Here is a 26,823-nt window from a genome sequence, read left to right on the forward strand (position 1 = left end):
CAGAAGAAATAAAAAAACACAGAATGTTGCACTATATTGGTAGCCTGGGAATATTTTTTGTGTGGATTTGTTTTTGCCTTTTAGTTATTTATTGGCACTTAACCTTTATTAAAATGATGGTAAGGTGACATGTGGGATAAGTAAAATTAGGGTTCGTGTTCAGGTCTTTTAAGTCTAATATAACCCTCTCTTGATCCTTCATTGTATGTTATTTGATACCCATTAAGTTGTCCTTTAGTATCAACTGCTTTTCACCACTGTATGTATGTGTGTGTCTTTAGGAGATTTCCATATTTTGGACAATTCCACAGGTGTATGTTCTTGTTGCCATGAGGCATGATATAATCACAGGAGAGTGATGGTTGTACATAGTTTGTGTTTTCCCCACCACCCCAGTCCTCCCATCCTCCTAAGTCACCATAAACACTTTTGACTATGTGTGTGTCGTAAATGGCATCAGGTTTGGACAGTTGTCTTAATTATGTCATACCAGTGATGTTTGTCCAATGATCTGGGGTAGTGGAAGGTCTTTGAATATTTGGTTGCTTGTGACAGAACTTCATTCTCTGAACAGTATTGTAGATGTACTGAAATGGTATTAATTTAAAACTTCCACTTCCTGATTAGATTTAGAAATACTTTCTGAAAAGTTGGGAAAAAGTTCCCGTCTGAAAAATCCTCCTGAGAACCAAGCCCTTGTAGGCTGCAGCGGGTGAGTGAGGCATCCCTGTGCTGACAGTGCAGGTGCTCGGGTGCCCGAGGCCACGCCGGCAAGGCAGGTTCCCCCTGTGCACTTTATTGCCTGAGCAGATTTGCTTGATTTTTGACATTGAGCCTTTTCAGTAGTTTCAGTAAAATTTGTTTCATAATTATGTTTTATGTAACAGACTTTGAATTCGTATTTAAATGAGAATGTGTAATGTAACTTTTTTTCTTTGAATCATATAAAACTTTCTTGATTTGCAAACTGGACTTGTGTCCTGTGTCATTAACTGTGCCCAGGGCCTTAGTGTAATACCCAGTGTCTTCCAGGATGAGTGGGCAGACCTGGACCGACCTGAACTCTCCTTTTTCTCGGGTTTGGTCTGTTTCTTTGCATTCCTTTGGGAGTTCTCTCTGAAAGGAATGTATGAGGAGGTTGCTTCTCTGTTGGCCACTGGGACACACATGTCTGGTCCTGGCAGGATAGGACCCAGCATGCTGGATGACCCTTGGGCCCTCGGGGCCTGTGCTCTTCCCCTGCCAGCGGTGGGTGTCTGCCTGAGGGGGGACTTGGAAGAGGTGTGTGGAAACATTTTGGCTGCCTCACTCCAGCCCTTGCCCAGGGTTAAAGACAACGTGAGGGCTCCTCCGTCTTCCTCTGCAGGTTCTTCCGTGAGCCTGCTCCTACTGAGGCTTTGTGTCTACACACAAAGGTATGTAATAAAGAGCTCCTGTGGGTGTCACCAGAGGCTTTGTAAGCTGGGATCTTGCTGTCTGCATCATTGAGCAGAGGTGACAGTGGCCCCAAAGGCTGCAGATGTCTGCTGTTCCTATCTGGTCTATTGCTGGCCCTTGTCATCTGGCCTCTTGATTCTGGGGAGTCCTAATACTCATTCTTTGAAACTGCTGGGCTCCCTGGGTCACCTTTCCCAGGCTTCACAGATGTGAAATCTCAACTGTGAAGACCCCGAGGATCTCTCTCTCCTTGCACCTCTTGCCTGAACTAGGTAGTCCTGCACCTGTCCCATGACACCTGCCCAGTCTGCATCTCAAACCCGACATGGCCAAGCCCCACCTCTCTTCCCCACCCTTGTTTTTCTCACAGTTGGCCCCATTGTCCTTGAACTGCATGTGAGTCCTTGCAGTTCAGGTGCAAGGCCTTGGAGTCACTCTGCTCTCACCCCATATCCAACCCGTCACAGTTCTTGACTCGTCTTTCAAAACATCTGGGCCTTTGAGGGTTTCTATGAGTTCTCCACAAGAAAATGCAGAGGTATCATCTTTTTCTTGGAAACCAGTTGAATGTGTCATGTTCTAACAAAATGATGATGTAAAGTTGTAAACATTTACATCAAGTTCAAAACCAGATTTACCTGGCAGTAAGAAATAAAAGTTTAACTTCTTTTAAAATAAGCATTCACATTATTAAAATAGTAATGACTTTCATCTTTATATTAATTGGAATGTTTTGGGCCTAGGAGAGGAACAGCTCCCAGCTTTGGGGAGGTTCTAAGCCAACCCCCCAGAGGCTGTTGACCGGTTCTGCTGTTCTGTGCTCTGACTTCGCAGTGCAAGTCTCCCAGCTGCAAGCAGCTGATCAAAGGCACTCTTGTCAACTGTGAAAGTTCACAGAAAGACTTGTCAGTGAGACTCACTGGCCCACGAGCACAGGGATGGTGCCAAATGGCTGTCCCTTCCTCAGTTTCTGAGAGGCTCTGGCCCCAGTGCTGGCAGCACTTCTCAGGAAATGGAGGCTGCCCAGGGAGGCCGCGGTGTTGGTGGGTAAATGTGAGATGAGCCAAGATCTCTTATGGCTTCAGCAAAAGCTGCTGTTATTCCATCCAGCCCCTTGACACTGCCACCATTTCTTATTGCAGGAGGTTCTGGGCAGGCAGGTTTCTCATTTGTCCACTGGGAACATTGGAAGGCTCTTCTGGCCTCGTGACTGGGATTGTCTACCTTATGCACAGGGAGAAAGGGTGTAAGGCCTTGTGGGGGATGGCCAGGCTACCTGCCAGAGTGGAGCTAGACGGCAGGTACCCTGAGACCCTGTCCAGGTGGCTGGACACCCACTCCCAACCCAGAAGGCAGTTTTGTGCACCAGCAGGGTGAGGCCTCAGTGGCAGTGGGAACTGTGTGATCGCAGACTGTCAAAGAGCCTCCAGAACTATCTCTTGGAGAGGGAAGCTGGGGCCCAGAGAAGGAAAGTGAGGAGCTCTGCCATCCCAGCCTAGTGAAAGAGCTGGGGTGGAGACACCTCCAGCATCACAGAGGCTGAGAAAGGCTTGAAGTCCAGGCCTTAACCCCAGACTCAGGTGCAGCTGGGGTGCTGCACTTTGGCTCTTCTGGGAGCCAGTTAGAGATGCAAAATCTCAGGCCCCACTAGGCCTACAGAATCAGATCTGTACTTCAGCCACATTCCATGGGGTTCATTGCTCATGAAAATCTAGATGCACTGAGTGGATGGGCCTCCTCTGGAGACTAGCCAGAGGACTGAGGGCACACCTTGGTACATGTTCCAAGAGGAATCCTCAAGCTCCAAGAGAACCCTACAGACAGGTCTCCACCTATGGCTGGGGACCTGCACAGCTGATGCCCTGGCCAGCAAGTGAAGTTGAAAAGGTCAGTTTGGAAAAGTCCAGGAAGAGCTAGGTTTTGCAGAAGTTCAGCTGAGCCCTGGTGGGGAGTGATTCTCACACAGCCCAGGGTCTATGGAGCCATGGTCACGCCCCTGCACGGCTGACCTCAGCGACAGTACTCCCGCTCTATGCTGGCCATCAGCTCCTCCTCCGCGTAGTCATAGGAAATGGCTGATTGCCTCTCGGGCCTCTTGTGGCTGCTGCTTGGGGCTCTGCAAGCAGAAGACCAGACACAGACAAGATGTTACCTTCAAAGTGTGTCTCTATCAGTGACCACATTGGCCCCAAGGGTGTACCCTGAAACCCAAGCTGAAAACCCCTGCCCAGGGACCTCTGGATCCTTCTTCCCCGATACCCTGATGTGGTCAGCCTTGCCTGCTTCTCTGTCTTCATCATTCCCTCGACACCCACTGAGACCTCAGGCTGAGCAGGAAGCCAGTGCCTGCAGAATTGGAGAGAGAGTGGGGGGCAGCAGGAGCCCATCCCAGCGTGGCCACCTTGGGCCCGTCGTTCGCACCCTGAGCACCCTCTTTTTTTTTTTCTTCTTGAAAATGGAGCTTGTTCATAAATTTATTCTGAGGCTTAAAAATGATAATGTGTGGACAGAGTGATGGGGTCTCACCCATGGTCAACCCTCCATCAGGGAGTCTAGAAGCTCCATGTCCATTTGCCAACTCACTTCCTGTGCCTGTACCCTTGGCATGTCAAGGGGACTGCTACCAGGTCAGGGTGGCTGTCCAGGGTCCTGCCACTCCTTGAGCAATCAGGCAGAGTGACTGAGATGGGACCTGAACAGGGCTCCCCTTCCTGCAGCCTGAGCTCAGAGAAGGGCCCTCTGGCCTGGACCCTGCCCTCCACCCGGCCATGGCTCCCAGGCTTCCCAGACTTTGGACATCTGAGTGGCACTGGCTGTGTCTTCAGTGCTTCCCATAGCTGTGTTGCCTTGTGCAGATGGCCTTGTGCCCACCCATGGTGTCCTGGTAGGACCCCTGGCTGGGCTGGGAGCTGCTACCAGGAGCTGCTGCCTTTGAGGGGGTGGGGCCCAGGTCTGCAGCTGCCCACAGGGTCAGGGTGAGAGGCCAGAGGTGCCTGCAGCTAGTTGTGGGATGGTGACCGCTCCCGCCTCCTGTCACTCCAGCTAGAGAAGGCTCTGCCACTTGCCAGTCAGGCAGCTAGGGCACTTCCCCGTTCCTGGCCTCAGATTCCCCACTTGTGAGCTCTGTAAGGTCCACCTGATGCTTTTGGCCAACACTTATTCAGGGAGCAGCCTCCAGGGCCCCATCTGGTTCTCTCAGAACTCTGGACAAGAACAAGACCTGGGCAGTCACTTGATTACCACCCCGGTGCAGTCCCCGGACTTCACCGGAAGGGTGAGCTCTGACAGCGGGCTCTATGTACACACGGACCCCTCTCACGCCTGACACGGCACACGCTAAGTGCACAGCTGGCTATGGCACTGCATTTATTAAGCACCTACCATGTGCAAACACTCTGCAAAAAGCACATGCTACCGTTGTTAAAATGTGGATCTCAGTAAATGTTCCTTCTGCCTTGGAGACACAGTGGGAAGGCAGATCCCAGCTGCTGACAGACTTAGACTAGTGGTTCCTCTTCCCTTCACGACTGACGTTTGGGGTGGACAAGATGGCACCTGTTGTGTCTGGCACAGAGGTGGGCGGGCGCTCGGGATGTACTGAACAGGAGTAGCTGCCTGCAGGGTTCCCTGCCTCACAAGGTCCCAGCAAAGCCTGGTACAAAGGACAGATGTGGTCATTGCACTTCCTGTCCCACCCCCTCCTGAGGTCCTCTCTACTGAGGAATATGCCTGAGATGCCCAAACACCCTCCAGGGCAAGCTGGGGACTGTCCTTCAGGAATCCTGGGGCACCACTCTGGGCCTGGAGCACCCCAGCAGGACTTCAAGCCCTTCTGGGCTCATGCAGCCCAGCCCTCTACACTCAGAGGTGTGAAGGGTGAAGCCTGAGGACAGGCGCCCAAAGTCACAGGGACCTGGTTGCAGACTCCCCTCACTCCGTCCTTTCCCACTGGGCACCCCAACACTCTTATAAGTGGGACCCCAGGAAGGAGAGGCAGGAAGTGACGCAGAAGGCTGACAGAATGGCCCCGGGCTGGGGTCGGCAACAGAGTTGGGCTGTGCCAGGTCTTTGAGGAGCCGGGGCTCCCTGTGTGCCCAGCCACACCCACCATGCCACGGGCTACTGGCCTGGGAGCTCGGCCAGTGGAGGGGGGCAGTGTTGTCCACTCTTGCCCCGCAACCTCTGCCACTATGGGAGTGGGGCACGCTGTTAAGAGGAAGAGCTGGTCCTGAGTAGATTCTTGGGAAGTCATCCCACCCTCTAGGGAGTCAAGAAGGAACCTTCGTTTAAATTATCATTCAGTCAGTTTTTCTTCAGCAGGGATTCCTAAAGTCATTCACTGTTTTTAAATAAGATATTTTAGTTGTAGATGGACACAGTGCATTTATTTTTAAAAAATATTTATTTTTAATTGTATTTGGTTGGACACAATACCTTTATTTTATTTTTTTTTTATTTTTTATGTGGTGCTGAGGGTTGAACCCAGAGCCACACTCGGCCAGGAGAGCGCTCAACCACTGAGCCATCATCTCAGCCCAAAGTCACACACTTTTTAAAAAAGAAAAAGACCTTTCCAGGGAGAAAGGCGTCTTCCCCAAAGGAAAGAACCCCCCCCCCAGAACAAACCTATCATAATTGGATGCTACATGAAGTGAGGTGAGGCCAGGGACATTCGTACCGGTCTCTTGGGTCTAGAATTTTCTAAAATTTACTAGGCTTTTGACCATGGTGCATCGTGCCTTGGGGCACACATCAGGGATACTGGGAAGAGTCACTCTCCCTCCCCAGCACCTGTGTCCACTGGCCTAAGGCCTGCCTTGCAGGCAGGCACCTGCAGAAAGAGCGCACAGCACCGGCAGGTACAGGCGGAGCCTGGAGACTCCTAGCCAGGGCTCCCGTCACACCCTCCTCCCTGACGCCCGGCCAGCCCTGGAGGAACAGCTCAGGGGAGCAGCAGCTTCTCTGGCACACTGCCCCAGCTCTGTTGCTTCCGTTGGTCCCCCTCCCTTGGGAAAGAGTGCCCACATCACAGAGGATGGCCAGGACTCCAGTGGAGGCCCACACACCCAGACTCACCTTCAACATTCCTTTCAACCCACATCTCCAAAGCCCCACCTCACCTGGCCATGAGGGTCAGGGACAGATCTGTATCTCCCTGCCTGCCTGAGGCCTACAAGGCAGAGGGGACAAGGTGGGGTCACAGGTAATAGAGATGGGGCCTGGCTGGGGCTTGCTGAAGGAGGAGATGCCCTCATGTGAAGAGGAGGGGGTGGGATTTGAGAAGGAGGTATCTGAACTGGACTTTGAAAGCTTTTTTACTTTGATAATTTGTTTTGGAAAATTTTAAGTATACAGAGGAGTCAGAACTGTAGATTCAATAATTGGGTAAAATGAGAGCAAAGTTGCTATGTTTACTTTATCACATTAACTATCTACTTCATCTGATTTTTCTAACATATCCCCAAATCAGATACACTGGGCTGGGGTCATGGCTCAGTGGTAGAGCGCTTGCCTGGCATGTGTGAGGCACTGGGTTCGATTCTGAGCACCACATATAAATGAATAAATAAAATTAAGGTTCAACAACATCTAAAAAATATATATTAAAAAAAATGAGCTACACTGAGGGCCACAGCTCTCCAAGATGCTGGAGGGGTGATGGTAGGGGGTCACCTGAGAGTAGACAGACAGGCCTGGTCTCTGGGGAACTTTAAAGAAGAAAAGACTGGGGACCAAGAAGAAAGCAGGGCACAGGAGGGATTTGGGGTGGCTGGAGCCAACAGAATTAGAAGCTTCTGGAGCAGACATGCCCCTACCCACCCCCCACTCCACACTTACTCAGAGGTATGGCTGTCCTCTGGGTGGTCTTCAGCCTGAGGTTCTGGGGACACCTGGAGAAAGACAAAGAAATAGGTGTCAGAAGGTTGACAACAGTGCAGCTGCCGAATGCTCTGGCTTCGTGACAGGCAGTGGTCACCACATTCCACCCAGAACACCTAAACATCAGAGCTGGAGAGACTCTCAGGCGGCAGAGACCCATCTGCCCATTTCCCAGGTGAGAAAGCCCAGGCTTCGAAAGGGGAGTGACAAAGAGCAAATGGCAGAGCCTTGGACAGACTCCCTGCCTAGCATGAGAGCACCCCTCGTACCGCCAGAAGTTGATGGCCACTGTCGCCAGCAGGAGGGCACCTGTCTTCACCTCCAGGGATCACATTAGTTCCTAGTTTTGAGAATTGTTTAGTTTCACCTGCAGCAAAGTACGTATGCTATTTCATCAATTAAAATATGAATGTACTTTTAAAAGAACTATGAACAATAAATTTAAAATTTATAAATTACCCAGTCTAAGGAATTTTGTGATAGTATTTTTGCTGTTGTTGTTGTTATAGCATCTTGAACTGAAGACACTGGCAAAGAAAAAAAAAATCCTTAAAGGCAGGAAGAGAGGAGAAGGTCACGGATAAGAAACCAAGAACCAGTCAATCAATCAATCAGAAACCAAGACTCAGAAGGCAGCAACACGGGGCCACACTAGAATAGCTCTAAAAAATGTAAAAGAAAGTTATTTTGAACTCAAAATTGTAATTCTGAATCCCCATCTAGTGTTAGAGCAAACTAAACACAATTTTCAGACGTACACTCAGAGTTCATCGTTGGCTACCCTTTCTGGGCAACAAATATTTATATAAGATTTTAAAAAAGGACTCATAGACGACCAGAGCTCTATGAGCCTGATGGACTTAACCCAGGAACACAGGGACATGGGACAGGGGAACATCAGGGTCTGTGCTGGAGCCCTGGAGAGCACCCTGTGCATGTCAGAAGTTTCCACAACCCCAACTGAGTGGCCGGAACAGCTGACTGTGATGGCTAAAGAGGAGGCACTTGTCTGCATGTCGCAGAGAGTGGACCCACAGGGACAGCAATGGGCTCAACACAGAGAACTACCAGACAGAGACTGGGAGTGGCAGTGGATCCTTCTCCTATCAGAATTCCACGCCGGGGCAAGCACACACCTGAAGTCAAGCCTTCTTGTTACAGGATCACCACCCGTGTTCAGCGGTGAAGAAGGGCCTGTGGGGCTCACAAGGACAGTCACCCTGTGTCTTTCACTTTCCTCTCCCCTTCCTTCCAGGCCTGGCCGGCTGGGTTCAGTCCTCCGAGCTGCCACCTTCCTCCCTGTTGGCCTGGCCAGGGGCCCTCTCAGGACTCTGCTCATCATGCTGGTTTGCAGATTTGCGAGGGGACCCTGGAAGGCAAGGAGGGTAGGAAGGACCCCCAGCCCTAAGCCAGGGGCTGTCAGAGAAGACGCTGAGCTGTCTCCTGCCACCTTTCTGAAAACAGCGATCCCACAGCTCAGCAGCGCTGAGCACCAGTCATAGGAACCCGCTTACTCTGCAGACTTTGGGGAGCTTCTCAGGGGTTTGTTTTTCTTTGAACAGTTGAACAAGATAAGCTCTTCTCCCCGGTGTCCTGGCGCATACTCCCATGCGGCCAAGAGAGGCTGAATTGGGCTTCTGCCCTGCAGGAAGCTGCTTGTGTTCTCAAATTCTCTTCCATTCTCAGACACTGGGAACCACACAGATCAGTCATTCATCAGGTATTCGGTCAGCCTTCCTAGTCTACCCAGGGCTACATCAGCACTTTGGGGACATGGGCTCTGTACCCTCAAGGGAGGGGCAATCTCACTAGATAAGTATGTCCTAAACATCCAGCACAGCAAGATATCTGAGACCAAAGACATCCTGTGCGCCAGGAGAGGATGGTGCAGGATGGTTGTCAAAAGACTTGATTTGAAAAAGAAACAGACTCAGTTCTCCTCCTTTTCCTCCTCATTATTGAGCCCAGGGGCACTCTCTCACTGAGCTATATCCCAGCCCTTTTTATGTATTTATTTGCTTGTTTAATTTATAATGCTGATTGCTGCCTCTGGTTTTTTTAAACACCTTTATTTCATTTATTTATTTTTATGTGGTGTTGGGGATCTAACCCAATGCCTCATGCATGCTAGGCAAGAGCTCTACCACTCAGCCACAGCCACCGTTCTCTTTTTACTTTTTGAGACAGGGTCTAGCTAAATTGCTGGCAATTTTCTTAACTTTTCCAAGCATTGACTTTCTCATCTATAAAACAGATTTATTGTGAAATATCATGAAGTGATTGTAACAGTGCCTGGTAGTTAAGAATTTCTCAATAAATACTAGCTGTGACTATTTCTATTACTATCATCAGTCCAATGCTATGTCCTCTGCTGTTCTCTATTATTAACCCGTTAACATTAGTTAATCTTCTCCAGCAAAAACAGCCATTCTCCCAAGTTTATAGATTTAGAAGTATACAATAAATACTAAGCATTCCCTGAACTAAGTTGAATGACTAGTTGTTAACTAGTTAAGATCTTCGGTTTAAAATCTGTATTAGCACTTGGCAGAGTGAAAATAGTATAACAGAGAATAGGATTCAAATCCCAGTTTTGCCATTTAATAAGGATGCGTCTTTGGATGAATTGTGAGGCTCCCTGGTCTCCCTCTGCATAGTGGGGAGGTGCCTCGGGAGTGTTGCGAGATGGCAGATAATGGGTGCAGAGAACACCTTTACTATAAAAGCATCATTCAGGTGATCAGGGAGCGTGGCACTGTCCTAACTCACCATTACCTAACCTAGACTAGCCTCAGAGGCAGCCTTGCTGACACCCTGTGTACTGAGTACGCCCTGTGTACTTGGTCTTCAAGGCTGGGGAGAGGCTCCAGGGTGATACATCCTTCCCTGGGAGGCCAGTGCTGCTGTGGCTCTTGGGAAGTGGCAATGGCAGTCCAGGGGAGCAAGCCACACATCGGTGTGTCCTGCTGAGGTAGGCCTGGCGGGGCTGGCTGGAAACATTTGCACTTGCCCACCTGGTGGAGATGGACAGCACAGCACTGGCCCAGGGGTCATGGATGACCATGGCTGCTGGTGGCTGGTGAGCATCCCCATGGGGGACAGCCCACATTCACCACAGTCATTCATACACTTGTGCCTGTCGGGGAGAGCACGGAGGGAAGGGAGAATCCTGAGCCAGCAGGGAATTCCTAAAGGAAGAGGGACAGGGAGTGTGAGCCAGTAATGAAGGCCAGAGACAAGTCCCAGCAAATCATTCACATGCACCTGCCCCCACATACAGCCCCCATGCACACCCCTCCTAAAGCAGCCCAGTCCAGCCCTTCTCAAGGCAACTCAGACTAGACTATTGAAAAGTTCTTTAATGTTCTTTCTAAACTTTATTATGATGAATATACATAATCTAAAATTTACTATCTCCAACCACTTTTAAATGCACAGTTCAGTGTCCTTAAATACATTCATGTTGTTGGGCAACCACTGCCACCACAAATCCATGGAACTTTTCTTTTCATAACTGAAACTCTACCCATTAAACCCTACCCACTCCCCTTCCCAGCCCTGGGGAACCACCAGCTAGCTACCTTGTCTCCTGTGAATCTGACCACTCCCACTTCCTCCCCACGTGGGGAGTGTATGGTTTGTCCTTCAGTGGACCGTTTATTTCATGGAGCACAATATCCTCAAGGTTTGTGTCACGTGTTAAAGTGTACCATGGCATTTCCTTTGTTTATTTATTTATTTTTATACTGGGGATTGAACCCAGGGACACTTAACCACTGAGCCACATCCCAGCCCTTTTTAATACTTTATTTAGAGACAGAGTCTCACTGAGTTGCTTAGGGCTTCACTAAGTTGCCAAGGTTAGCTTTAAACTCAAGAGCCTCCTACCTCAGCCTCCTGAGCCTCTGGGATTACAGGTGGGCCATGGCACCTAGCTTGGAATGTCCTTCTTAAAGCTGAATCAGATTTCATCGTATGCATAACTTGCACTTTGCTCTTCCATCCTTCCATTGATGGACATTTGGGTTGCTCCCACCCACATTGCACCTATTGTGGCAATGCCGCTACCAAAGTGCGTGTACGAGAGCTCTGTGAGTACTTAGGGTATGAATGAGGTTCCTTTCTAGGCAAGCAGCTATCTCCCAGCCCTGTGAAGCCCCTTCCTTACATCAATACCCAGCGGCTGGGCTTGGCTCTATTCTCAGAGGCAACATAGAAACAATGAAGCCATTTTAGCCAGTCATGCTGGGGCCATTGTTTATGAAGTCCTCCAACTTGGAACTTGTTCCTCCTGGTCAGTGTCAGCTGGAGCCAGCTTTTGCTGTCACCTGGGTGGCTGCTTTTCCTCTCAGCAGGATTTTGTAAGGATTTTGACACATAGTTTCTGCAGTCAGGCAATTGAGTGAAAGAGCCTAGGATTTGGAGTTGCCTAGGCATCACCATCTGGCCCTGGCTGGTCTCTCCTTTTCTCAGCGCCATAAGATGTTCTGGACACTGCTAATGGAAAGTCACCACAGCCTCTCCAGGCAGCCACAGCAGTGGAATCCATCATATATGAGAACTGCAGCCCTGGAGCTGGCTGCACATGAAAGTCACACTCTGTCTTTTGTGGTTTTTCTGATGACAGCCTGGTTGCATCCAGACCATTTTCACCAGAGTTTCTCTCCGTCTGCCATTCGGTATGTGGCCCTTTCAACCAGTTTGTTTAAGCCTTGAACTTGCTTTCTCAGATGGGAAATGCATTTGCTCCCTCCCAGAACTCAGAGCTTGCTGAAACAAGGGGGAAGACACTGCCCCAGGCCCAGAGCAGACACAGGCACCTGCCATCAGCCGGCTGGCTGCCGGTGCCCTCTGGGTCAGACACACACCTGGATGGGGCTGATGCTGGGCTGGGCTGGGCTGAGCTCAGAGTGTGCTTGGGAGCCTTCGCCTTGTGGGTAGGGAAATGGGTGTCACCCCTCCTAGGGAGGCTTTGGAGAAACCAAACCGCAGCTGAACAAGCAGCAGCACATGTGAGAAGGAACTGAATATAATGACCTCCGAAGGTCTTCTTGAGTCTTACAAGTAGAGTTTTGTTTTGTGAAAATAAAGTTTTAGAAGTTGCCTTTTAAGAAATCCCTAGCATATTTTATTTACCAAAACATATTATAACCTGCTTCCTCTATTGAAAATTCTCATCTTAATTATTATTATTTGTAGTAATGGGAATTGAACCCAGGAGTGCTCTCTACCAATGAGCTACATCCCTAGTCCTTTTAATCTTATTTTGAAAGAGAGTCTAAGTTGCTAAGGCTGTCCTCCAATTTGCCATCCTCCTGCCTCAGTCTCCGAGTTCCTGGGACTACAGAGTGACACAGTGCCCAGCTTGTAGGTATATATGCACACATAGCAATCACATTGTGTAACTGACAAGCACAAACTGCGATGATTGAAGAACACAGGCTGGTAGGTAAGTTTTGACGTGAGCTCCAATATACATCCACCAAACTGCCCACACAACCAAGGGGCTAAGCAACCTCATGGCCCCCAAATTTTCCCTGCACTCCTCTTCAGTGCTTCCTTCCTTCCCTGTCCCCCACCCCAGGCGACCCCTGATCTGCTTGGCCACTGGAGACTGGTGTCCACTTTGCACCCATCCAGGTAAGGGAACCCTGCCTCCTGCACCCGTGTGGCTGGCTTTCACCCCGCGTAGTGATCGTGAGGTCCAGCACGCGGCCAGCCTGTCAAGAGCAATCCATTCCCTTCCATCCCATCGTATGGATGTGTTTCCACCTTCCTTAAAAATCATCTTTCTTTGAAGCCATGATTTGGGTTTTTATCTTTGTTTTTTCAACGTACAGTAGAGAGGAGGGTACTACGGACTTCCTGGTACCCCGTCGCCCAGCTGCCACCATTCGCGCTCTTGCCCGCTGGGCTCCGTGCCCGGCACCAGGGGGCACTGTTCTCCCGGCGCCGCGGTCGGTTCGCTCCTTGCGCGAAGCTGCGGGGGCTTCGCGGGGGCAGAGGGGGCGCGCAGGTGCGTGGAGCGCTGAGCAGGCTTGCTCCAAGAGGCTCCGGAGAAACGGCCCTGGAGGGAAATGGCTCGGGTCCACCGGTGAGGGCCATGCCGGGTTTCCAAGGCCACTAGAGAGGCCGAGAGCGTGGGGCTGGAAGAAAACAGCTCCGACTCGCCGTGCTGGACGCCTTGGCGCCGTGTAAGCGCGTCCACACGCCGCCGCACAAAATGTCCCCGCTCCCCCCACCCCCCAACGACGTCTAGGAGGACCTCACTAGACTTCTAGAGGCTTGTCCGTGCTGGCAGGGGAGGGACTGCGGTCACCTGATCTCCAGACCCCAGGCATCCTCCCACTGGCCTAGCCAGTGTGGGCGTGGTGACAGATGACACATCCTTGTTCCTGGTTTGAGCCCTCGTGCTGCCTGGGAACTTGAACCACCACCCTGTTGGGACTGAATGTTCTCTCAGGCCCCCTGGGCTGTCGTCCGCTCAAATGATTACCAGGTGGAGAACTAACCAGGTCCTGGGTACTCTACCTGGGAGGCACAGTTCAATGGGAAATTGCTTTGGTGGCCTCAGACTGGGCACCTTCCTTCCTGGGTAATGAGCTCATGGCATTTAGGAGTCATAGAACCTCTGTTCTGTCCAACCACAGTTCTGACCTTTCTCATCAGAGTCAGGGGCATCTGATCCCCTACAAGGATCCAAAGCTTCTTTGCTGCAAATCCTGGCGGTACCTCCCCAGGCACGCTGACTCCAGCACTGTCCCGCCTCTCTTGCGACAGTCCTCAGTAGACTCCACCAAGGCGATGCAGCAGGGACGCGCTCCTGAGCCTGCAGAGAAGCGCCTCCAGTCCTACTGCAGCTGCATCCTGCACTTGGAGGTGGTCTGTGTCTGTCCCACCTCCAGGCAACATTTCTAGTGTTTTAAAAAAACCCAGAAGGGTGCAGTCCCTCTTGGGGGAAAATATGCCTCACCAATATCCCAGCACTCAGCACTTAGGGAGGTTCACCCCCAGAAAGACTTAAGCGGCTCCTATACTGCACACCTTGGCCAAGTTCACAGCCTCCCTGGGCCCCAGTCCCTCTTGTGAGACAGAGCCAGCAAGATGACATATATAAAGTGCTGTCTCTTGGAACAACATCCTTAAGGAATAGTGACCACTGGAGGATAATTTTCCACACCTCCCTCCCTCTCTCTCTCTCTCTCTCCCGCCCTCCCTCCTCCATCTTTTTTTTTTGGGGGGGGGTACTGGGGATTGAACCCAGGGTCACTCAACCACTGAGCCACATCCCTAGCCTATTTTTTTATTTTATTTAGAGCCAGGGTCTCACTGAGTTGCTTAGTGCCTCACCATTGCTGAGGCTAGCTTTGAACTCTCGATCCTCCTGTCTCAGCCTCCAGAGGAGCTGGGGTTACAGGCATGTGTCACCTTGTGGTGCTCTTTTATTCTACTGCCTTTGCCCGCCCCCCCCCCGCGCACACACACACAACCAGCTACCCAGTCTCATGAAAGTTCCCAAGTAAATGAATGACACCTAGAGACACAGTGTGCTAAATGAACAATTATGAATCTTCACAACTTTTAGGAGAAAGGGTACGATCCCAAAGCATACATACGTGAGTGAGTAAGCTGCTGAAAGTGACATTTGAGGGATAGGATGAGAGCAAGAGTTTCTTGATAAATAAAGTCTTGCTAGAGTAAAAGTGACAGAATTAAAAAATACTAGGGATTAATGGATTTTTAAAATGATACACTCTGAAACAACAGGAAGCCATTAGCATCATTGTTGTAAATAGAATCATTCAAAGTGTTAGATCTGCTTTTCCTCTTAAACATCTGGAGAAAAATTGAAAAGACATGAACATTTTGGGTGGAGAATATTCATCTAACAGACTGAAGCCTGGCAGACAGGTTTAAACTCAGACTCCCTGTATATTGGCTGTGTAACTTTGAAAGAGTTTCTAATCTCTCCGGGCCAAAATGGCTTAATCTGTAAAAGGGAGAAAGTGATATCTATTTCAAAAGGCTGTTACAGATAAAGGAAATGAGATGATGAATTTTTATACACCGAATACAGACCTTAACACAAAGTATGAGCCTATTACATTTCTTTTTCTCTCTCCTTTCAGTACACACAGTATTTGCAACAAAGCTAAATTATTTTGGGAGCATCTCTCCAGCGAGCAGGCACTAACACTTAAAGCTACACCCAGGGAAATGTTTTCTCTAGCTGATCCACATCAATACCAGAATTTATGGAACTAGACTGGACAACAGGGATGTTCTTGCTATTTGTTAAACTGTCTCATGTGTTATATTTTAATGAACACAGCAGAATAAAAACTAAACAATTAACTGTATACTTCAAAATAGCTAGTAGAAAGAATTTTAAATGTCCCCAACACAAACCTAGACGCACAGACTGTCACAGGTTTACCTGTGGCCAAGGACTGTTATTCCTGTATCTTTTCATGAGATCCTAAATTTCCTGGTCATGGAGATTTGTAGTGTGACCCCAATGGAGAGCTTTAGGTATGTGTGTTACATCAAATCTGTTCATAACTCTTCCTAGGCTTACAAACGGAGTGAATATCCTCAGACCTAGTATCTTATTATCAAGTGTATGGTTCACATATAAAGAAGAGTTTAATGGACAGAAACTTCTACCCAACATAATGGGTAACTTATCTCAATTCATGAGGCTGAAAATCTCCATGCTTGGAGAGTTTATTTTTTTTATTTTTATTTTTTATTTTTTGCAGTGCTGGGGGCTCAAACCAGGGCCTTGTGCTTATGGTAGGCAAGCATTCTACCACTTAGTATACCCCAAGTCTCAGTTTTTAAAATTATTGATTTACTTCTAAAAATTATTTGTTAAAATTCCCAGTTTTAGATACATTGTGACAATATTTCATTCATATCCAGCAACCACTATATCAGAAAGCCACCAGGAACTAGGATGTGAGCCATAAGAAGAGATCACCTGCCCAGCTAAGATAACTGCCATGAAGGTGGTGACTGCAGCCATGACTGTCCAGGCCATGGAGGAACCTGGCCAGGCCTTAAATCAGAAGCTTGTCCTTCTATGAAACCCATCGGGCCCTGACATTGCTTCTCCTTCCCCAACTGCAGCAGCTCAGAGAGGCGGGGTCTGGCGAGGGAGAGCTGGAGGATACAGAGAAAGGTGGGTGGTGGGGTGGCTGACCACGGCCAGGAGCGACAGCTACAGAGGTTGGCAGAAGGAAGGGCAGAGTCAACACCAAGCAGAAGTCCCAGGTGCCACAGCCGTCTGCTCTTCCATAACTGGAAGCTTTTGTCAAGCTACATAACTGCTCTGTGCCTCTGTTTCCTCTTTCTCATTTGTGGAAATTGACAACAGTTATGGTGGATGGAGGAGGGATGGGGAGAGGAGGGTTAGTGTGCACAGGGGTGCAGCTAGAGAGGAGGAATAACTTTTTTTCTGGTGGGGGGGCGGGTACTGGGGATTGAACTCAGGGCACTTGATCACTGAGTCACATTCTAGCCCTATTTTTTTATTTATTGAGAGACAGGGTCTCGCTAAGTTGCTTAGTACCTCGCTTTTGCTGAGGCCGGCTTTGAACTTGCCATCCTCCTGCTTCAGCCTCCAGAGCCTCTGGGATTATAGGCATGCACATCAGGAGGAATAACTTCCAATGTTCTACAGCACAGCAGAATAAAAACTAAACAATTAACGGTATACTTCAAAATAGCTAGTAGAAAGAATTTTAAATGTCCCCAACACAATTAAGAGATATTTATCTGATGTGGTAGATATGCTGATTACCTTGATCTATTATATATTCTACACATGTACTGAAATATCACACCATACCCTATAAATATGTACAATTACTATACACTAATTAAAAAATAAAAATATATTTAAAATATGGAATGAAGGTGGAAAGAGTTAATATACCTCTGAGACCCAAGTGCTCATTAAAATACATATGATATTCAGAATGATTGAGGGATACACATAATCAGTTTTTACAACATTCTAGTCAACAGTGGTTACAATTAGTAGAAGTGGGTGTTTAAGAGGTGAATTACCACTTAGTTCTGATGTTCTCTGATGGAGAACACCTCTGCCCTCCTAAATGTCAGACCTTAGGAACGTAAAGGCTTTCTTCCCGCCTTCCTGCAAAAACCAACAGTGCTATTTAGGCCCACAGTCAAGCAAGCCTTCTCTCTGTTCTCTGGGTCATTCTTTCAAATGCTCTGAAGAAAGACCAGCTTCTCTGAGGGGTTTCAAACCCCTTCTCATCAATCTCCCAATTCCCTCAGTGGTGTTTTAGTAACCCAGAGTCTTATCAGCTGTGCGGCTGCTGAGACGACCAACCCAAGGGTGCCATCCACAGAGCACAGAGGTGTGAACCCAGCCTGCCAGTGTGCGGCTGTACCTGGAGCCACTGCGTTTCGAGGACTCTCTGGGCCTGAAAATAGTGAACTGGGCTCAAGGGTTCCCTTACAGCCCTAATGATGGAGGAGTCTAGGATTCATTCATTCATTTATTCAAGAAACATTCATGGTCTGTGGGATACCAATAAGGCACCCCTGGAATTATAACCCCACTGGGTGCCATCACCACCACCTGACTCTATCCCAAGCCTCTCACTGCTACTGCTTGGCTCCAGGACTTTGTCACCTGGAGACTGGAGTAGTTCCCCTTGCTGGTGGCACCCTGCCTTCCTCTCTCCAGTTCATCCCCCCTCACACTACTGGTGTCATCTTCCTACAACACAAGATGTCACTCCCTTACTCTTCAAAGTGCTGGGCATGGTGGCATGCACCTGTAGTCCCAGGTATTCAGGGGCTGAGGCAGGAAAATCACAAGTTTGAGGACAGCCTCAGCAACTTAGCAAGACTGTCTCAAAAGAAAAAAAAAGTGTGTGTGTGGAGGGGGCGGGATATAGCTTAGTGATAGAATGTCCCTGGGTTCAGTCCCTAGCACTAAAAAAAAAAAAAAAAAAAAGACACCTACAAATTTCATGGTAAAGTTCAAAGCCCCTGACAGGATGCCCTTAGCATGACACGCCTGGGGCGTGGCGTACACGCAGAGACCTTTTTACCTTACACCCCACACAACATGCTAGCCACCACCACTTGTGCACAGGTCTCCTCCCAGAAATTTCTTTTTCTTTTGCTCACCCTGAAAATGTCCACAGACCTCAGTTCAACTGGACCTTTGGGAATGCCTCGTTGTTCCCTGGTGTGGACTCACCATACAGGTCACTGGCCACACTGCATTCCTTCTTTTTATCTGGAGATCTTTCTCCCCTGGGACTTCAGACCTCTTTAGGAGCAGTGGGGAGTGCATCTGTCTTCATCTCTGGCACCCAGAGCAAGGCCCTACCTGATAGGTGCCCAAGGAGTTCCTGGGAGTACCTGACCGAGTGAGCAGGCACTAGATACTCAGAGGGAAGATTCATTCTTGCAGTTTTCCCCCTCATTTTCACCTCTGAAGTTTCCCAAGCATTCGGAAATAAACAGTGAAAAAATTACTTCCTTGCTATGTCAGAATCTTCCCCAGATCTCCCAACTGTTGGTTTGTTTTTTAGTGTTATATAACTGAATGCTGATGCAGTCTGAAAGGAATCTTGTTATATAATTCAGTCCTATTCTCTGAAGCTCACTTTTCCTTTTTAAAAGCCTTTAGCAGGGTGGCAGGGGATCTGAGCACCAAAGGGCCTGTGTCACTGGATTGTACCTCTCCCAACCTCCCTGAGGCCTTTTCAGGATTCGCCTGCCTGAAGCCGCCTAGGGAGGCCTTCCTGGACCTGGGTGGCAGTTGTCAAGCCAGACCTGGGGGCTCCAGGGAAGAGGGGGCTGCCTTTGGCGTCCTTCTCCAGCCGGGAGCTGCAGCTAGGATCCGCTCATCAGCTCTGCTGGAGCGAAGACTGCCAAGCCAGAGCGCTGGTCGGTATTGTTTTTCTAGAACAGCGGGGCTGTTATTACAAGTGTTTTGGAAGGGAGAATAAGGAAGCTAAAAAGAGATTCCACAGCATCTTAAAAATAGCCAGTAATATGGGAATTGACTGACCAGCAAGGCAAAGATCCGGATGCGATGGACTCTCGGCAGGGCGGTTTTGAAGCACTGTTTGGCCGACTGTCCACCCACTTAGCACCTCCTCCCACAGATGGCCAGGGTGGATCCCTTGAGGAAAGGCCAGACTGCTGGCCAGTTCCCACCTGGGCTGCAAGGACCCTGCGCTTTGAGGGAGGGCACTCCAGCCCCAGAGGGAAAGCAAGTGCGCTCCAGGGAGGAGAGCCGGGGAGGGTCTGTCTATCCGTAAGACTGCTCCCAGCAAGACCTCCCCAAACTGGAGCCAGACCCGCACCCAGAGAGGCAGCAGAGTGTTAGGGAAAGACCGAGAGCCCCAGTGGGGACTCGGTGGGGACGCGCGGGGTGAGCAGGCGGGCAGAGGCGTCGCGCGAGCGAGGGAGGCTGCCAGGGGCGCGGCGACGGAGGCCTGGGTGCGGGGAGGCACACTGGGAGGGCGGGGCAGGCGCCGAGGCCTGCGGGCAGGGGACAGCGGGCCAGGCCGGTGCACCGGTGCGGCCGGCTCCCACACTCACCGCGCTGCGGGCGCCCGCGGCGGGTCGGGGCCGGGCCGCGCCGCGCGGGACGGGCTCCTGGGGGCCCCAGGCCGCCGACTCGGCCAGCAACTGGTCCAGCAGGCGCAGGGTCTCCTCCCGGCCGTCGGGGGTCGCCGCGGGGCCGGGGTCGTGGCCGGCCGCCTCCTGCGCCGCCGTCGCGCCTGCCCCCGGGGCCTCGGCCACCGTCGCCGTCGTCGTCGCCGCCCCGCCCTCCGGGGCTGCCTGACCCGGCCGAGCCGGGTGGCTGTCGGGGCTGCGCTGCCGCCTCAGGGTCCGGCTGCTCCGGCTGCTCCGGCTGCTGCCGCTGCCCATGGCGCGCCAGCCGCCGGCCCCGAGCGCTAGCAGGCCCCGCGCGGGGGCGCGGCCTGGAGGGGGAGCGCGGCGGGGGCGCGGGGGAGGGACGCCGGCCGGGGAGTGCCCGCGACCAGCGGGGAGAGGCTGGGGACTGCAAGGCCAGCGCGGCGAGGGCACGCGGGAGGGGCGCGTCCCGAGGGCGTGGTTGCGACCCCGAGCCGGGCCGGAGGAGAACCGGGCCAGACGGGGAAGCCGCCCGGCCGCGGGGCGAGGACACCGTGGCGGGGAGCGGACACCGGGGCGAGGACACCAAGGTAGGGCGCGAGCTTGGATGGGGGGCGAGGGCACGGGGGGAGGGGTGCGAGAACACTGGAGGGGGCGAGGACACCGGGGGATGGGGACATTGGAGGGGGGTGAGGACACGGGGTGGGGGCGGGCATGGGTGAGGGGGCAAGGACTGGGGGGGCGGGCATTGGGGGGGCGAGAATGGGGGATGGTAACATCGGAGCGGGGCGGGGACACCGGGGGAGGGTGGGCATGGGTAGGGGATGGGGCACGGGCACGGGCTGGCGAGAACACTGGAGGGGGGGCGAGGACACGGGGGGGGGGCACATTGGAAGGGGTGAGGAGACCGGGCTTGAGTGGGGCCCCGAGGACACTGGGTCGGGGCGAGGACACCGTTGGAGGGGGGCAGGGACATTGGAATGGGACAAGTACCCCGGAGGGTAACTAGGACACCCGAGGGTGGCATAGGTGGGGGGTGAGAACACTGGGGGGGTAGATGTGGAAGAAGGACGGAGAAACTGGGGGCAGGACTCTGAGGTGGGAAATGCAGACATTGGGGTATGGGGCGGGGACACCAGGAGAGCGAGGACACTGAGGTGGAGAGTGCGGACTCTGGGGTGGGGGGCGAGGACACTGCACGAGGTGCGATCCCATCGCAGGGACCCTGGGGCAGGGTGGCGGCTGCAGGCGCGCCCTGGGCCTGCCCGGCCTCCTCCATCCCCCTCCCCTCCCCTCCCCTCCCTCCGCCTGGCGCCCAGCCCCCTGCCGGCGGGTCCACCCGCGGGCTGGCCCTCCCGCACGCTCCCGTTGTCGGGGGTCCTGCCTCCTGGAAGAACTGAAAACACTCGGAGCTCCACAGCCTTCGGGGCGACCCGACTGGGTTCGCTGGTCCCTCGGAGCACACCAACAGGCCTGTGCCAGGTGCTGGTGGGAGCGTGGAGGTGACTTGACCCGCCCTGCTTCAGCTTAGAGGAGGGGGGAGCTACCTCACCCCTTGGAGTCTCAGATTCCTCACACCTTAAATTGGGGAGCCGGGCGGGGCGGTGGAAATATCTCACAGGAGTGAGGAGTGAGTAAAATAATGAATTCTCAAGGCCTGGCGCCTTGAGACCTAAGCAGGACAGCGGGAAGGGGAGTGACCCTAAGGACCACAGCGCTCCTGAATCTGACCTAAACTCCTGAGTCTGATCTAAACTCCCCACATATTAATCACTTTGGGGATAGAAAAAAATTTTAAAGGAGACAGAAAAAGCCGCCCTCGCCCCCACCCGCCTACATACATAAAGGAAATACCAGCCATCTTTACCGTTGGTTGTTCCTATATTTTACTTGGTGGTGCTTATCTCCTTCTGTTCCCACTTCCCCTTAAACCCCAACTTTTCCAAGACAGGGCAATTCAAATGTCCTGGGTTTAGTTCTCACATCTTGCTTAACATTAACCCAGATCCAAGCTGGCTTGCAGAACCACTGTGAAAATGGAATTTTGGCTGCAGTTTTCTAAACATAGAATGAAACTTTCCTATTTTATCATTTCAGGAGCAGACATTGTGCTCAAGAAAAGGGAATGAACATGAGACTCAAATCCATGTCCATTTGTTTTTATTATCAAGAGAACAAGAAAGTGTTTTTGATTTTTAAAAAATATGCTTTCTTAACCATCCAGATGTAGGGGACAGGGCCAAATACATTATTTGATATCATTTGGGTGTTCCAAGTCACAGATGTGTCTAGTTTGGAAGCTATTGATACAAGTTTTCTCTTTAAGAAAATAAATCTCATCTTGAAACTCTTTAAGCCTGGAAAAAAAATAATTCAGAGGGAAAGAAATTTTTCTTGAATTAAGTTCAACTAAGTTTAATCATTTAAAGGAAAACATGTTTTACTTCTGCCTAAATAGAGCCTAGTCATGTGGTTCATAGTTTAAATATATCCACAGCTCCCTGTGTTCACCTCCCAGGGCAACTGATTTTTTTCAAGCCTCTTTTGATTCTAGGCTGGTTTCCCTAGACTTGTCTGGTTAGGTCTACTTCAGTGGGAATAGTGCCAAAGCCTGTGCTCTTTCCACTCTTGAGAGTACATTTAAAATCGGTTACATTTATAGACCTGGCTTCTGTCAAATAGGCTAAAAATCCAGATTGGTTTTTATTACAGCATCCCATAATAAGCAAACAACCTAAGCTTTTCCCACATGACTAATGCCTCTAAGATCATCTGTAGAGATAAACAAAAATCTTTGTCCCAGAGAGTTAGAAAAGTTCAAAGACTATTGGAGAATGGCAGATGAGGTCTAATCCCTCATACCAGGGAGAGATCCTGACTTGACAGTGAAAGGTTTCCTTTACACAGTGATTGAGTAGCAGGTACTGGTGATGGTGGGTGGAAGATGAAGCCCAGTTTGAGAGCTTCCTGCTTAACTCTTGCAAGATGAAAACTTTTTCTTTTGAGTGCTGAGAATGGAACCCAGGGCCTCATTCATGCTAAGCAAGAGGTCTATCTCTATCTCTAAGTTATACATCCAGACTAGAAATTCCTTCCAATGAACAAATGAAACATTGGAAGAAAATTGCAGTTGATGATACTTGCAGTAGGAGACATGTCCCTGAACGGGCCAACCTGGATGGAAGCGGGTTTCTTCCTTATCGCAGCCTGTGGACCAGAATTCCTTGTAATAGGTAGCCAAACCCACCACCTTTCAAAAGGGCTCTTCTTCCAGGACCCTCAGATCTACCACCTTGCTTAGAACCTCTACCTGTGTTCCACCACTCATGACACATCATAAGCCATGTCAGAGGAGAGATGTGTAGGGGCTGGTTATTATGAATATGCAGAAAGATAGTATATATGGGCTGGGGGTGCAGCTCAGTGGTATAGAACTTATGCGAAGTCCCTGGTTCAGTCCCCCAACATCAAAAAGAGCATTAGTGTTTACATTCGGCTGACAAAGAGACAGTATTTGAAACAAGAAAGCCATGCTTTTGCTTAAATGCTTAATTAATAAGTAAGTTGAGATACCCCGGGGCTATTACTTAGTACTGATGCCGTTAAGCAACAGTATCCCACGTAATTGCTCTTGTCTTTCCATAGTGTCCAAGGTTTTGCATTTGGTTTCACCACTGGAAGTGGAAAAAAGGTAAGGGAGAGTGAACACTGTTCATTAAAGGCAATTAATGAGTTGCAGAACTCCTTTGCAATATTTACTCAGAAATAAGATACCTTAAGTCCTCAGAGTTGGCAGGTCTAGAGTCTGGTTGATTTGGCCCACTTGTAAACAGTTCTTGTAAACAGTTCTGCCCATACACAGTCAAAAAGAGTGACTCTACTCTTTTTAAATGAAAGGAAGAAACTAGAACTTATGCACTTTCCATTACTCGACTAATTCATATACTTAGACATCTTTGGGCTTCTGGTTCAAAACATCAGATCTGGTGCAGAGTTTACTTCCCTTATTACTTGGGACCTGGGTGAAATTCAGACAAAAGTAAAAGGGGCTCACGCCTGTAATCCCAGCAGCTTGGGAGGCTGAGACAGAAGGATTGAGAGTTCAGAACCAGCCTTAGCAACTTAGCAAGGCCTTAAGCGACTCAGTGAGACTCGGCCTCTAACTTGGGGATGTTGCTCAATGCTTAAGTGCCCCTGGGTTCAATATCCGATACCAATAAATATATATATAAAATGGGGAGAGGAAGACATGTGAGGGGCAAAGGCAATCATAATGAGCGATCCCACCCCATTTCTGGACCATGAAGAACTGAGAGTAGAGCATTGCCAAAGAACACATGCAGAGAAATTGCAGCTTACAGTATATGTCAGGAGGCAGAGAGGAAGTGGGGACAGAGGAAGGGGCCAGACAGGAAGGCTTTACATGGAACAAGAATGTCCCTTCCCCCACTCACCCTATTCATGTTTACGGAAAAAGAGCCAGGTAGCCCGTGTGATTTGATTTTACTTTGTTGATGTACATATGACTGATATTCTCTCTCTCTCAGGCCCAGGACAAAACCTAGGACCTTGCAAATGCTAGGCAAGAGCTAAACCCCTGACCCCTACGTAAGGCTCTTCTGCTGGGTTTCTCTAGGGTAGGATTCAGATGGGAGCTGGGGGTGGAGATGGAGGTTGTGACTTACTGATGGGCAGGTTTCGGTCCTGCAGGCAGGAAGCCAGCCTATATGAGGTTCAAGGTTCGCCGCGAGCTAGGAGGCTGCTACCACTGTCCCTTCTTCTGTGCTGTGGATGTGGTGGATGACAGATCTCTGGACAGGACAAGGACTGTTCCCATCCAGGACAGTATCTGCAGTTGCTGGCCTCCCTGATGCAGGCTCCCTTTTTGCAGATCTGCTGCATAAAGGGATCTCCTAACCTGACTCACCTTTCCTGGGAGGGATCCCTACTTTGGAGCAGGAGATTTGGAGGTCTCTCTGGATGTGTTAGGGTGATCATCCTGAGGAAGTTGTGTGGGGGGAGGTGAGAGGGGAGTGGTGGAGAGGGAAAACAGGCCTGTGTAAACTTGGCCATTCACATGGAATATTAATCACAGAAGTTAGCCACTGCAGGGCCGCTGGCTACAGAGAATGAGCGACAAACTTTACACGTCCCACTTGAAGCTCAGACACCCCCACCGAGAATGGCAGCTTCTTCAGTGTAAAAGTTGCCCTTTGGGAAGGTTATATCTGCATATGGCCAGCCATGGCCTCAGAGAGCTCCAGAGGTTTAAATTCCTACTCCCCATTAGTAATCTGAGACTTGACTAGTCAATTAAGCAGCTCAAAGGAATAGAGGTCTCTAGTTCAAGCTCAGGTTAAATATTAAAAGCGTCTCCTGGCTCTTTAACTTGTAGCTTGCTAACTTGTTAAATGGAGCTGAAGTCTGCCACTCAGAGGGATTACTGATTGATGCTGGGCACTGGACAAGCCTCCTGGCTGGCAGGATCACTGTCCTGGGATTGCGGCTTCCTTCCACCCAGTGACTGCTTCCAACCTGCTGACTCTTCCTGCAAGGCTGCCCGGCCCTGCGGGATCCTTGACAGACCCTGGCTCTTTAACGGAGCCTCACAACAACCCAAGAAGGTGGGCATTATCTTCTTCCAGTTCATGGAGGACAGAGGAAGTCCCAGAAGAGCAGGAGCTTGCTGAGATCTGGGCAAGTGCTCCAACACAGAGCCACCCCCAGCCCCTGCCTGAGGTCTGACTACTGCGCTAGTCAGTAGACCCGGGGCTTGAACTCAATTCTGAGTGGTCCTCCTGGTCTTCCCATTATGCTAGCTGTTATGGTTTGGACCTGGAGTGTCCCCCCAAGGCTCGTGGTCCCCAGTGCAGCAGTGTTCAGAAGTGGGGCTTTGGATCAGGAGGACGCTGAGCTTCTCAGCGGACTAACCCATTGGTCCCCAGCTAATTGAATTAGGGGACGGTGAAGCCTAGTTGGAAGAAGTCACCAGAGGTGTGCCCTGGAAGAATCTACCTTGTCCCTAGCCCCTTCCCTTTCTCTGCTTCCTGACTGTCGTGACTGAGCAGCTTTCCTCTGCTGTACCCTCCCACCATGATATCCCCAAAGCAATGGACAGACCACCATGGACTGACACCTCTGAAACCATGAGCCAAAAGAGATCTTTCCATTAAGCTGTTTATGTTAGTCATTTGTGTCCTAGGGATGAAAAGCTGACCAACACACTAGCTATACCCAAATAAATGGGTAACCTAGCAGAATAGACGTGCTAGGCTCTGCGTATAAAGAGCCACCACTGGTATCCAGGTCCACCACGTAGATAAGGTAGATAGACTGGGTAGAAACTCTTCTTACAAGCTTACAAGTAGATAGGATGACCATCCACTTCTGTTTACTCAGGACTCAGGATATTCCCAGGTTACAGGACTTTCAACCGGATTAGTGGGTCACCCTCCATGTCGGGGTGTACAGAGTTTGCACTGACCATGGAGTAGGTAGAGGCTGCAAGGCAGCTACGCTCCCTTCATCAAGCTTTGGTTGTGAAGCAGGGCTGCATCCCTTGAACGGAAAGAGAGTGTGGACTAGCGAAGGCCCTACTAGTTCTTTTGGCATGATTAGCCCAGAAATTCAAGTAATTCAATGTTTAGGGTAATGGCTTCATTTAAAAACCAACTTTTTTTTTTTTTAACCCTCTCTTTCTAGGGAATTTCTCCCACTTTCTACAAACACACGTGTGCACATGCACACACGCACGCACACACACTCAAAAGGCTCAAAGTGCACATTCCTAATCATGTACTTTGAACTGCTCTGGTCACAGAAGGAAAAGGAAGCTGGAGAAATAGGCAGGTCCAGGGTGCTGTGTCT

General features: G+C 50.3%; 1 protein-coding gene across 2 annotated transcripts; it reads right to left on the reverse strand.

Annotated features, from left to right (window-relative positions):
- Positions 1-1,805: 1,805 nt before the first annotated feature.
- Cys1 (cystin 1) lies at positions 1,806-20,250 on the reverse strand. Of its 2 annotated transcripts, none has more exons than XM_076833010.2 (3): positions 19,936-20,250; positions 7,276-7,328; positions 1,806-3,553 (listed from the first exon to the last, which is right to left on the reverse strand). In XM_076833010.2, exons 1-3 carry the CDS (start codon positions 20,248-20,250, stop codon positions 3,448-3,450), a joined length of 474 nt encoding a protein of 157 aa, XP_076689125.2. In that variant the 3' UTR covers positions 1,806-3,447. The 2 variants fall into 2 exon arrangements, with proteins under 2 accessions (XP_076689125.2, XP_076689124.2); XM_076833009.2 differs by having other exon boundaries at positions 19,918-20,250.
- Between the last annotated feature and the right edge of the window lie 6,573 nt (positions 20,251-26,823).

The sequence above is a fragment of the Callospermophilus lateralis genome, chromosome 14 (genome assembly GCF_048772815.1).
Source record: "Callospermophilus lateralis isolate mCalLat2 chromosome 14, mCalLat2.hap1, whole genome shotgun sequence".
In the NCBI taxonomy this organism is placed as follows: domain Eukaryota; kingdom Metazoa; phylum Chordata; class Mammalia; order Rodentia; family Sciuridae; genus Callospermophilus; species Callospermophilus lateralis.